This window comes from Pangasianodon hypophthalmus, chromosome 1 (genome assembly GCF_027358585.1).
Source record: "Pangasianodon hypophthalmus isolate fPanHyp1 chromosome 1, fPanHyp1.pri, whole genome shotgun sequence".
Lineage (NCBI taxonomy): Eukaryota > Metazoa > Chordata > Actinopteri > Siluriformes > Pangasiidae > Pangasianodon > Pangasianodon hypophthalmus.
In genome coordinates, this window is record NC_069710.1 from 2,232,718 (window position 1) to 2,246,945 (window position 14,228).

The 14,228-nt window shown below is 38.4% G+C and overlaps 1 protein-coding gene across 2 annotated transcripts; it reads right to left on the reverse strand.

Annotated features, from left to right (window-relative positions):
• Positions 1-1,853: 1,853 nt before the first annotated feature.
• Positions 1,854-13,422, reverse strand: preb (prolactin regulatory element binding). Of its 2 annotated transcripts, none has more exons than XM_026914229.3 (10): positions 13,347-13,422; positions 10,656-10,830; positions 10,008-10,203; positions 9,476-9,711; positions 9,316-9,396; positions 9,064-9,191; positions 8,238-8,411; positions 8,074-8,146; positions 7,817-7,976; positions 1,854-6,182 (listed from the first exon to the last, which is right to left on the reverse strand). In XM_026914229.3, the coding sequence occupies exons 2-10, from the start codon at positions 10,788-10,790 to the stop codon at positions 6,088-6,090; spliced, it is 1,278 nt and encodes a 425-aa protein (XP_026770030.1). In that variant the 5' UTR covers positions 10,791-10,830; positions 13,347-13,422; the 3' UTR covers positions 1,854-6,087. The 2 variants fall into 2 exon arrangements, with proteins under 2 accessions (XP_026770030.1, XP_026770029.1); XM_026914228.3 differs by lacking the exon at positions 13,347-13,422 and adding an exon at positions 13,050-13,340.
• Positions 13,423-14,228: the final 806 nt, after the last annotated feature.

Here is a 14,228-nt window from a genome sequence, read left to right on the forward strand (position 1 = left end):
TTCCCAAACCACTCGTCAGAGACCCCCTCTCCTCCTGAGCCCAACAGACCTGTACCACACAGACGGGTGACAAAGGAAAAAGTGCTCACCTTTATCCTGAAACATTCCTGAAACATGAAACAATTCTATTCTGTTAGAACTGCTCTCTTCCAAGATGACATTGTTCCTCTCCACAGGGCATAAGGGCTCACCGATTAGTTTAATGAGCATGAAAATAATATAAATTATATACTATGTCTTTCACAATCATCAGATATTAACCCAATTGTACTCCTATGGGAGATTTTGGACCATTGAGGACAGTGCTTTCCACCACTATCATCAAAAAAAATCAGCTGAGGGAATATCTTAAGGATGAATGATGTTTATCCCTCCAGGATAGTTCCAGAGATGTGTAGAATCTATACCAAGAGACATTGAAGCAGTTTTGGTGGAATGCAGTGATGGACACTTGATGTTCTGTATATATTCTCTGCATTTTTATTCATACTTTTTTTTAATTTTATTTATACTGTATTGTAATGTCTCTCATCAATTGCTTTGTGTGAAAATAATATTTAAGATAATCTTGCACTGCCAAAAGCTCAGTAAATCTCATCTCGTGTTTATTCTTCTTAACTTGGTACTTCTGGGCATCAGTGCACCATCACTTGTTGTCAGTGTGAGCATGGTTCGCTGATTAAAGTGTATTTGGTAAATGACCAACAACCAATATTCATTGCTTAGTTTCTCAGGCATCTTAATAAATCAGAACACAATCAAAAAGTATTTTAAATTTTGAATGCTCATATGGAATGAAAGGAGATACATTTGGTAGTAACAGGAATATTTATTTCATTATATTTATTTCATTACATAGTACAACTGTACATATACTGCCGTTAATGGAAATTCATTCATTAGAAACACTAGTCACAAGGCATGGATAGACCCAGGCTGGCACACCAGTCTATGGGAGAACATCACACACACATACACTTGCATGCTTATTCACATCTAGGGGCAATTTAAAGTTGACAGCCCACCTGCCGACTGTGTTTAGATGATAGCAACTATGGCATAATTAAATTAGTTGCAAACCTAGTTAAATTAACATACCGTATTATTGTATATCCCTTATTGTATATATCCTTATGGCAACATATGGCTTCATCGACAAAAGAGAGTACAACTATACCAGTGATAGTATAGTGAAGATAGTACAGTGCCTCCAGAAAGTATTCAGTATTCACCTCCCAGTCATTATTTCTCTTTTTGCTGTATTGCAATGCATGACCTGATTTTATGAAGTCACCAATCCATTAAGGTCATCAACCAGCACCAGTCCATCAAAAGCGCTGAACGTGTATGACGTCATCAACACTGAAGGACCCTGTTCTTCTGAGCCATTTTGGATGTATGTGAGCTAACACAATCTGCAACGTTTTCCACAATTTTATTTACATTACTTAATTTGTTTAGCTTTTTTTTATATTAAACTAACCTAGTAGCTGTAGGTTTCTGTTACTCTAACATAAGTTAGCAAATAGTATGGGGTATTTTTCCATTTTGAAGTACCTACAAAAATAAAAATTAAATAAAAATTCTTTTATAAATTAGGACTCTCTAAATTAGGACTGGTGTTTAATTTTAGAGAGCTCACAACATGTAAGAATGTAAGAAGAGAACAACATACTTGTAAGAATAGTATGCCACCTATAATGGCGTCATACTATTTCGACATACAGTCTCCTCCGAAAGTATCGGAACAGCAAGGCCAATTCTCTTGTTTTTGCTATACACTGAAGTCATTTGGGTTTCAGATCAAAAGATGAATATGGGATGAGAGAGCAGAATTTCAGCTTTCATTTCCTGATATTTACAAGTAGTATGTGTTAAACAACTTAGAACATGGCACCTTTGGTGGCAGACCACCCAATCTTCAGGTGAGCAAAAGTATTGGAATAGATAGTCTTAAAGTAAATAACACTTAATATTTGGTTGCATATTCCTTGCTTGCAATAACTGCATCAAGCCAGCAACCCTCTGACATCACCAAACTGTTGCATTCTTCTTTTGTGATGCTTGTCCAAGTTTGTACCACAGCTTCTTTCAGATGTTGTTTGTTTTGGGGGAGTTTCAGTCTCCTCTTCAGGAGGTGAAATGCTGCTCAGTTGGGTTAAGGTCTGGTGATTGACTTGGCCAGTCTAAAACCTTCCACTTTTTTCCCCTGATGAAGTTGTTTGTTGTGTGTTTTGGGTCATTGTCTTACTGCATGATGAAGTTACTCCCATTTAGATTGGGTACATTTCTCTGTAATTTGGCAGACAGACTGTTTCTGTGGCCTTCTGAATTCATTCTGCTGCTACCATCATGAGTTACATCATCAATAGTTTAGTGAACCCGTTCCAGAAGTAGTCATGCAAGCCCAAGCCATGACACTACCTCCACTGTGACCATTGAGCTCGTATGTTTTGGATCAAGAGCAGATCTTATCTTTCTCCACACTTTGACCTTTCCATCACTTTGGTAGAGATTAATCTCTGTATTTCTTTGCCAATTCCTATCTGGCCTTCCGATTCTTACTGCTGATGAGTGGTTTGCATCTTGTGGTATGGCCTCTACATTTCTGATATCGAAGTCTTCTTCAAACGATAGATTGTGATACTTTCATCCTTGACCTGTGGAGGTTGTTGGTGATGTCACTGACTATTGTTTTGGGGTTTTTCTTCACAGTTCTTTCACTGTTTCTGTCATCAACTGCTGTTGTTTTCCTTGGCTGATCTGTTTCATGTCAGGTTGTTAGTACACCAGTGGTTTCCTTTTTTTTCTGGACAAAATTATTGTATTGGTTATGCCCAATGCTTGTGCAATGGCTCTGATTTTCTCTCTTTTCTCAGCTTCAAAATGTCTTGCTTTTCTCCCATAAACAGCTCTCTCATCATCCTGTTGGTTTATCCTGTTTTTAACAAATGCAGTCTTCACAGGTGAAACCCAGGGTTCAAACCAAGAGTAGACATTCAGAGCTATTAATTGTTTAGACAATCAATCTAACAGGGCATACCTGGGCAACAAGAAACACCTGTTCCATTATTTTTGATCACTTGAAAAATGGATGGGTTCAAACAAAAGGTGCCATGTTCTATGTTGTTTCACACATCTAGATATAAATATCAGGAAATGAAAGCTGAAATTCTGATCTATCTTCTCATATTCATCTTTTGATCTCAAACCCAAATGTCTTCAGTGTATAGCAAAAATATTAGAATTGGCCTTGCCCTTTCAATACTTTTAGAGGGGACTGGAGCAGACCTATTTAAGGTTGTGCTATGTGCTTTTGGTCCTGGTCTCTTTGCTAATGCCCTGGTAAGACATAGCCACAGTTTGTTACTTATCATGGTAGAATGCAATCCAGGTTTGGACACGACTCTTTCAGCGTATCTTAGCAACATGGGCAACCTTTAAAAGCCTTCCTGTGCCTGTAGAAATAAAAAGCAGTGAGAAAGCACAAAGAGGAACTGTAGGTGACCAACATAAACACCCATCTACTTGGACAAGTGTCAGGTTTCATCAAAGAGAGTGGGGGGAAATAACTTGCACTTAAAGGCCATTAAGCCCAATAAAAGCTTTGGCGAAGTGTTTAACTGGACAGAACAAATTAAGATTTGTTAAGGTGAAGGTGTTGAATGCTGTAAAAAGACCACTTTATACAAGATTGTGCATTTAACTGCTAGCTTGTAAATGGTGGTTTATTCATCTTAAGATTTGGAAGCAGCACTTACTTAGCTTGGCTCCATATACAAAGTTTTTACAAAGAAGGCAGTCACTGGTGAATTAGTTGTTTTGTCCTTCTCACTTCACCGCTGGAAAGAATGTGCTCAATGTTCAGTTGTCTCAAGTGCTTATAGTCAAGGATAACTTTAAAAGAACTTCTGATTCTGGAAAATTTCTCACAACAAAAAGTCTGCACATTGTAAATTATGAACATTACGAGGATATCTTTTGAGCGAACTGGATGAATAATTTTCTCTCATCTGCCCTGTGTGAAGGCACAGCTGCTCTGACTGCTTTCCACTCACAAAGACAGACGTTATCAGACTGAGTTCCTGTTGGACCGAACGTTTGTGGATTTTGGCCCTGCAGCCCTGTCCTTTACTGAGACACTTCATTAATATTCATCAGTTCTGTGGCCCTGAAGGATCAAAGAGGACTTACAGAAATGGAAAACAAGTATGAATAAACACAGCAATTGAAGCCTGTTTAATGCAGTTATGGAAAAGGTTTTAATTCATCATAATTATCCAGCAGATCATTGTTAAGTGACGTCTTTAGAGCAGGTGTTGCAAAACCAGGCCAGAAGAGCCAGAATCCTACACAAATGTTGTGATTTTTCCTGCTCAAAAACACCTGATTCAATTCACCAGCTCAAGCAGAGAAATAACTAATCTGTGCTGGAACTGTTCATCCCAGTATTAAAATATGCAGCAGTAGACTCTCTTGGGCAGCTTATATCTGTAAAAGCAAACTGTACTAAATTAAAAATAAAGTTAAAAGCGTTAATAAGTTTAATAAGTTAAGCAGTACACACTAAGAGGTAAGGACTATGAGAGTGTGTCTAAGTCTCTCTGCACTGAACTTGTATTGTTTATCCCTGATGAGTTTTAAACTTATGAAAGGCTGTGTATTAACTGATGTGCTGAGTCATGTGTGTTGGTAAAACACCAAAATGTGTATTGTGTAGAAAACAGAATCAGGATTGAGAAATGTTATATGCTACACGCTACACACCCTTTCTATGATTCCTATATAAACAAATTTTTTGATTGTTGCAGTACACAAGCGATAACCTGCTTGGTTACTCGATGTAAGTGGCAATGCCTTTCAACAGACATTTAGATTTTCTGATTAAGAGATTTATAGTAATAGTGACTTATAGTAATAGTGCATCTGATGTGTTTAACCAATAAAATAAAGTGTTCTAACTATTTATTCTACTTGTTGCTAAATATGGTCATTTTTCTGGAAGTGAAAATTGAGTGAAAAGAATAAATAATTAACTTTTATTTCATATTCGTCCTTATAACATATTTGCCCAGTTCAGCTCAATGTGGCTCCTAAATGAAGCCGTACTGGCCTCTAGTGGAGGAATGCAATTTTTCTATTATATACTGTATAATAGTTTTATATATGTAAAACAATTAAAAGAAAGGTTTCAGGAAAGTGCTCACTTAAAACTTACAAACACAATAAACAGCAAGATCCTAGATCTATGAAGTTCAATCATGAAATGTGTGAGTAAAATTTGTTTTAGTCCATATTAGTTATTACCATTTTTATTGCCAATTATTAAAAAGTATAATGGAAAATAATTCAAAAATATAAAATATTCTATCAAATTATATTTTTAAATACATTACTGGGGCTATGAACAAGTAATCATGAAACTGCTTAGGTAGCACCTTAACTAATTTCAAAATAAATATGAATTGCATGTATGCAATTTTTTTTTTTTACTCCATTGTAAACCATATTTGTCTGACACAGATCACATTCCATTAATTTTGCATGAACTCTAGCATGATAAAGACAGAGATACTTCCACTGGATCAAACAGCAACAGAGTGATAAAGGCACCTGGCAGATTCAAAAAGATTTTTTTCCATAATTCTATATTTCCATCTAGCTTAAATAACTAAAATTATCTAATGATGTGTCTTTCTCCGTGTATTAAATTAAATGCATTATACAGTATCTGCAGAATGAACAGATGTTGAGACCTTCTCAAAAATTATTTTTCCTCTTCCTGTTCAGTCTGTTGTACATGCAGGTATTAGCACTGCAAAGATGATTGTAGACACATGGACAGACAAAGATGGCTCCATCACAGAGTAAAAACCCCAGATCTTCATTCCTAACTATTCCTAGCATAAACGCATGCTCCTGAGATGATTCTTCAGTTAAAATGTCGCTCCAATATCAGAAAGTTCACCATAAGTACAGTTATTCCATGCTTGACATTAGGTTGTGTTCTATTCATTTTGCTGCACGCCGCGAAAGCCGATTTGCTCCCTGGTGAGAGAGAGAGGTTCGCTGTGTTCGACCACATCTTTAAATGAACCCTGGGAAGAAATGCTGCAGCAACAGGATGACACCCACAAGCAGTGCAATACACAGGAACAACACCAGCCATATCGGAACAGATCCTGGATACAGCAGAGACAAAAACACATTCAGTCCTCAGCAGGATCATACTGACTAAGTGTTTTTAAAATGCAATTACTTTATTAGGTCATTATTAAGGAGATTGTAAGCTCCCCAGTGTCAATAGGTTGCACATGTGGATAAATAAAACATGTGGGCCAGATACTGAGGCTGCCTTCTGGGCATGTGTTACTGAGACACACTGACTGACCTGCAAAATCACTGCCCTTAATATCTCATAGTGATGTTGGGGGAAGTATTTGGAACAGCACTTGAAGACACTGGTGGAATCCTTACCTGACCTGATGTGACAGAATCTGACATTAACGGAGTTGAGACCATGTCTGAAGCTCCATTTTTTTCCAAGTTAATTTCCTATAAACTCCCATCTCTTCCTTCACTTCTGATAAAGTTTCTGCATCTACCACCCACTGTCGCCTCTCTCCTACCCAACAGCACCTTAGTGTAAGCTGCCATCCTGGAAGGTGGACGCGACAGGTCTCAGTGTTGTGCTCTGCTTTTAGACATGAAGCACACCAGTGCTTATTATCAACACTGGGGAGCTTATTGTCTGTTAATTGATGCAATGGATGGATGAAGCCCTTACTCCAAACAACCATTATTCATTTAGGGAAATTACAGTTATTTCATGAAATATTTATCTATATTCATTTTTGTTACTTTATTAGTTAACACAATTCTTAAGACCAGTTCTCTCCAAGCCACAACTGCTTTACAGAATGCTGCTTTATAAACAGGACTACAGTATGTCCTATAACAGCAAGTTCATGGCTTCATGGCCCTCCTATAGACAGAAAAGTAGCATAATTGGGACTAAAAGTGCAAAAACGTTTTAAAAGCATGTGTCTTGCCCAGGCCATGAGTGCAATCTGGGTAACAGGGAGTGTGTTTCCCCCCCAAGTCTCACCCATTTCAGTCAATTCCACTAAAAATGTATAAAACAAAGCTATAAAATGTATACACATATAATGTATTTTAAAAGGTTAGTGAATTTTGTTGCCAGCAGCTCATTTCCATCAGATTGACTTTTGCATTGTAATGGAATAAATTCCTGCAAAAAACTAAGATCATAAAAAGATTGTGTTTGACACCTTTCCATCAAAAATGTAATATATATTGTAACACTGTGTATGTTTTCTTGTTTGGCTACTCCATCCTCTACTGACAAGGGTGACAGAAATTAACCAAATTCACAAACGACGTTTTACAGTAAACTATTTACGTTTTACAGTAAACTATATCCAGTCATGTCATTTTCTAGAATTAAACTAAGAAACGTTCTCATTCAGCTACACTGGTCTGCATCCATCTTACCTCTGCAACTGATATTTTGTTGTAGGAGAGATATTTAACGAAAATCCTGTCACATAACTCTAAATGTATGCAAAATATGTTTTCCCAAGATTTCATGAATAAACAAAGAATTTATTCACCAAAGTCAAAAGACCCAAGAACTGCCATTTCCCTTGATTACGTCATCAAACATTTCAAATTGCTAAAGCATTTTTTCCACATAAAACCTGCCTAATGATTTGAAGTTATATTTGCTTTGACATCTATGCAGTCTAACTACATCTCTAACATTAGATCTGAGCTGTGGTTAAAGTGTACTTACTCCGGTTGGCCACGGTATGCAACTGACAGCGACTGTCCACAGCCACACTCAGCATGGCTACTTCATTATTTCCCTTTACAGGTTTGCTTTTGGGGGCATCAGGCAAGAACGCCAGGTCTGTCACCACAATGCCATGGGATTCCTGTACGTAGTACAGCTTCTGCAGGAGATAAAAAAATATATATATGCTTTAATAATGAATAAAGAATACTTTATTAATGATTCCTAATGATGGATTATTCTGCATGTGTAATTACCTGCAGTGAGAATGCGATGTAGATGGATACTGATCCTGTGACTGTACCGAGGCCAAGAAAGGTTCCAGAGTCACTGAATAAAACAGAATCAACAGAATCAAAACATCAGAATACAACAAGAGCAACAAATAATGAAGAGAATATGAAAATCACTCAGTCCCCACCTCACACTCAAACAGGATATCACTTCATTGCCACATGGCTTAGTAAGCAGGGGCAAGAAGCTCCTGCCATCCCATTTCGTGAGGTAGCATGGTGGTGGTTTACGCTCTCGTTTGTGGGGAATCTGCACCGTGTACAGTCTTAAAGCATCTTTTTGGTCCTCGACCTTAGCAAACCTAAAACACCATGAGAACCAGGAAGCATTCTGCTGTAGTATCATTAATAAAAGTCATTTTGTTAAAGGAAAACTCTACCCTGAAACAAATGAAATATAATTATACTGAACTGTTTGTGATGTGGTTAGTGATTCTGGTGCTAATTTCTTGGTCGATGCTGTATTTTCATTATTCCTGTGAGAAGTTAGCGGTTGTGTGTCACAAGTCACAGGAGGACATTTAAAAATGTCAGTGAGATACCAGTCAGGTTTCACTGTTCTCTCCGAAAAAAAACAAAAAAGCAAGAGCTTCTTTTCTTACTCACTGTTTTCCAGCGATGTTCAATGTCATATTAATGACAGCTCTAACTTAGAAGTAGTGAAGACCAAACACTGGACTCAAAGTTACAGAATTCAGCTATTTGACCTAGCTGCATTGAGTTATGGCAGAAACTCGACTTGACAAGGCAGCGATCTCCGAGATCTCCATTCACCAGTAGTGATTTGACCAACGTGTCAATAAAAGAAGTCAACTCAGAATCATTATTAAATCTTGGACACCGTTGAAGATCACATTTTAATTATAAACATCACTATGCAAGTGATTCAGGGTGGATTTTTCCTTTAATTCTTTCAATAAGGTTTATCCACGAATAAAACCTGGAGTAACTTACCGACAAGACTGGTAGCGATACATCTTCTCTGTAATATGGGGCATGTGGTCATGCCAACGTAAACCCAGCATGAGCTGATCATCACTCCATACACTACACGCAAAATCTCGCCCTGCTGTCACGATGCGCTGAACCAAACACAGAGGCATCATTCCTACTGTTGCATTTGTGATACACCAGTTGTGACACTTACTTCATCATTTATGAATTGCACCCCATCTGCATGTATGAACTTTATTACCGTATCAATACCTTGTTATCAGGGCTGATGTCGATGTCTTCTATTTCATCTTGGTGCGCTTTGAAGTTCAACTTCTCTTTCAAGGAGGGATACTGAGAAGGGAATAAATGACTCATGTTAATAAGCAGCAATCAGCTCAAGTGACTCGGGGTTCGGCTGGGCAAAGCTCACCTCCCACACTCTCACATAACCGTCGGCTCCTCCTGTGAGAAGAAGCTTCAGGTCAGAGCTGAAGCGCACACATTTCTGCAGCGGGTCCTGAGGGCTGAGGTCTGACTGCACCTGTCCAACCTTGTCCACTGTTATCTGCACAGACTTGTCCTTCGTCTGGGGAACATCACCACCACCACCACCACCACTCTGGCTTTTCGGCCCTCTCTTCCTGGCATTTCCATGCTCCCCAGATCCTGCCAAAACAGCATCAAGAAATGTCCGCTGAGACCACTACTCCTCTGATTAGCTTTCAAAGAGAAAAATTATAGCAGGTTTAAAAAAAAAAAAACCAAAAAAAAAACACCACCTCTACTCTGTGCACTTTGCTCCTCTAGCACTCAATTAATCATCTTGCATGGTAGCACTACTTGAATTGTTCTCTGCTTGCTTTGCTTTCTTTGTTTCTAAGTCGCTCTGGATAAAAGCATCTGCAAAATGAATAAACGTAAAACGTAAAAGTCGACACAATGTGCGTGGACCTTCTACCAACCATCCTTCGGCGCAGCTGATCGTCCCTCTTTAGGGCCCTGTTGCCTGAAGCGCATCACGCTGCAGTTGCCATCTTGTCCAGCAGCGATCACATCTCCTCCCAGTGCCATGTTCATGGTGGCACATGATCCAGTGTCATGAGAGTGCAGCAGAGTGGCACTGTGTTGTCCTCCCACTAGCTCTAAACCAAGGAATTGCTGTGGCCAAAATTTAAGGGCATATCATGACTATTATGTAACTTCAATAAACTTTGAGAAGAAACAAGCAAGATTTTCAAACAGTACATGTCCATTTACAAACTGTACCACCACACTGCTACACTGATTCTCTCTGCTCAGCACTTGTGGGTGTTTTCATGGTGTTTCTATGGATGTAGTTAAAGTCTTCCACTTTGTCAGAAACACGTATTAACCTTCACCAGATTTGTTAAACGCAATGTAGCAGACAAACCAATTTAAATACAAGTGAGCTGAGCTTTTGCTGTACGGTCTGCTAGATTTTGCCACGCCACATGCATCTTATTTATCTCTTATTTATGAAACTTATTTACAAAACGACAGATTTTAGAAGTAGTCACTATAATCACAAGCAATATAAATAAATAACTGGTTTGGTTTGCTACAGCAAAGGGGTTAATGCAGACACTCACCACTGCATTCTTAATGCCGGTCTTGGATGCTCCGCCCCCTCCAGCAGTAATGATGAGTCCAGTTTTAGGATCGATTTTAACAGTGTAGAGAGGGAAAGGGGCACGATACAAATCTGGCACTTTTCTTTTGCCCATGATTATCTGTATGTAATCACAGGACAATCACATCGAAAATCTGTTTGGGGGGAAAAAAAAAAAAAAATCAATTTATGCAACATACCAAAATAGCTGATGGAGAATAAACATCCTAAACCTCTCTAAGTGAAGGGTTTGAACTTTTCTGGATATTCACCCCTTTATTTAGTCACTGTCATTTTTTTTTCTCTATGACATTTAAGAGTGTTATTCTTCCTGTCATCTATTTTGTTATTCTCGCTGTTTTTTTTTTTCTTATGTGGGACTGGATGGTGGTGAAGAGAGTAGTGCTTCTGGATCACAGCTCACACATCCTCAGTCTGATCCTGAACTCTGATTACTATACTGTCTCCTAGAAACCATGCCAGTAAGTGGACTGGCTACTCTCAATGGCCCCTGGAGGTGAATGTGTCTGTGCACGGTGCCCAGTGATGGACTCGTGTCTCATAAAGCGGTTACTAAAGATTAATGAATGAATAAATTGATATGTTTTTATACTACTTGTCTGCTATGCTGCCAAAATCAAACAAGCCTCTCTAAACTTCCTTTTAATCTTTACTCTGTATGAAGTGAAACCTGTACATAGTTACTTGTAAGGAAGTTACAGTATTACTAACTTGTAAATGACAGAAACAGTCAAAAGGTTGATATTAAATGACAATGAGTGTTGTATATATCAGTCAACACATTTTTTTTTACTAATGGAACTTCGTATTAAAAACAACTGGTCGATATTTAAGATGGTGCTCTGTCGTAGATGCTGAACCTTTTGATTGGCGGAAGGAAAGGTTTACTGCAGGTCATCTTTCTCACATATGTTAGATCAGTAGACAAGGGTTTGAAATTAAATATATTATAATCGAGGAAAAGGGTGGCGCAGGTGTTGATTTTGTGGACTATGGGCTGTTAGAATAAGGCTTCAATTGGTGGGCCTCATCAATCAAGACTGAATATGAACTATATTGGCTTTTAACTTAAAGAAAGAAAGAAAGAAAGAAAGAAAGAAAAAGATTAAGACAGCAGACTGCACATCTAGATCATGCTGATTAGTTAATTGATCTCAAACAGACTTCCTTTACATGTTACATGTTAATCTCATACTTGAGTTACGAGGTGTCAGGTGCAAACTTGGGACATCTAACATGTCTTGGATGCAAATGATGTAAATTTCTTCAAGTCAAGTGGCTTTATTGTCATTTCAACCATATACAGCTAGTTAGTACACAGTGAAATGAAACAACGTTCCTCAAGGACCATGATGCTACATAAAACAATACAGAACTACAAGAGACTACACATTTCTACATAAAGTGCACGGTGCAAACAGCACAAGACAGTACAGTAACTACCAAAACAGGACAACAGGCACAGTAAGATACAGTGCAGCGCAGACTAGTACACAGATCTAGTACAAAAGTGAATCAGATGTGACAGTAATGCAAAAGAGTAACAGTATCAGTTACTGTAAATGTAAACATAAGGAGTAGCAGCCGAGGATTTTATAAATATTGTAGCAGCAGAAATGCAGGTAGTGAATACAGAGATGTGCAAAATTTGCAAGAGAATGGGATGGTGTTCAATTGAGTCATGGACTGACAACACACACACACACACACACACACAGACACACACACACAACTGAAGAACATGCTCTTTGCAATTTCTGCTGCTACAATATTTATAAAATACTGTACATAATCTTTATACTCTATGCAGCTGCTACTCCTTATGTTTACATTTACAGCAACTGATACTGTTACTCTTTTGCATTACTGTCACATCTGATTCACTTTTGTACTAGATCTGTGTACTAGTCTGCGCTTCACTGTATCTTACTTTGCCTGTTGTCCTGTTTTGGTAGTTACTGTACTGTTTGCACTGTGCACTTTATATAAAAATAGTTCTGTATTGTTTTATGTAGCATCATGGTCCTGGAGGAACATTGTTTCATTTCACTGTGTACTGTACCAGATGTATATGGTTGAAATGACAGTAAAGCCACTTGACTTGAGTGTGTGTGTGTGTGTGTGTGTGTGTGTGTGTGTGTGTTGTCAGTCCAGTCCAGTCCAGTCTCTTTATCACATTAATGAGCAGCTGATGGTGCTCAGCTAACAGATTCATTATATGCTACAGAAGACCTTCTACTCATGTCAGTCCAGGTACATTTGCATTGCACTCAGTCATCCAGGACACTGACTGTAACAGCTGTTTCCACATCATCACTTCCCCCAGCTTGACTGATCAGCCCATCAATCCTACCTCTCAATCAGAAGACTGCCTATACTGTGCAATATCCAGTACTCCGATTAGCCCAGTGGCTCACTGGACTCTCTGAACACTTTAGCAGCCCACTGTGTGTTAGCCAGCTAGCTAACATCCCACAAGCTAACTGCTAGTGGCTGGTTCCAAGCTAATGCACTGCCTTTCTACTCATCCGACATGCTACTTATAAATTCCGCAATCTTCTATAAACGAAATTATTACAAAATATGCCGGGCATCACACCGCAATCCGTAATGCAACAAAGAAAACATCAATATCCGGCCACTTCCTTACCTACACGTCAGCAGCGCATATCTCGTGCATGCGCGTCCTGCATTACGTACGTCATTACGTCACCCGTAATGCGTCGAATAATCGCGCAAGAAAATGTGCGCCTTAAAACATGTAGTATTTATTTTAGGAAATACTTGTCCTACCGTTTATTGTAAAATGTAGACATAAAAGTTACAGTGTTTCATGTGGTAGTGTTAAATATAAATATCACATACTCTAACACAGTGTACTGCTTTATATAGAATATAATCTGTCACTGATACTTGACATAAGATACATAAATTACAGGAAAGAAGATTCTTTTATTGCCACACAACAGTGTAGATTTGGTACAGTTCAACAATAAACAAAAAACATTAAACAATAAACAATACACTAAACAAAGTGCAAGACAGAACAACAAGATCATGAATGAAATTAATTAATGAATTAATGCTGAGGCAATGCATCATTTCTATATGATGCTGTACATTCATGAGTAATAGGAAGGTTAAAAGAACAAATCCTGGAAATGCTTAGTGAATGAATGAATGAAAGAATGGGACATTCTCATGGACTATGGATATTTATATTGTCAAAGTCTTTGTCAGTATCATTTCACTTGGCTGAAGTTTCATGACTGGGGTCTACAATACTATAACTGTAGTGGGCAGATTAATAAATGATAAGAGTGATGTGGTTAGGTCAGTGGTGTGGAAGTCAGATTTATGACAGGTTGAGCACTGATGCGTTCTTCACAGCTGCAGTGAAGGAAGACTGGATATCCGTGTGTTTGTTACTTTCTAAAAGTCAGCAGGCTGGTGACTGCAAGGTCATTACAGGACTTCAGTGGAATAATCAATAACGCCCCAAGGTGGTGTCAGTGAAAGCTTCCGCTGTCAG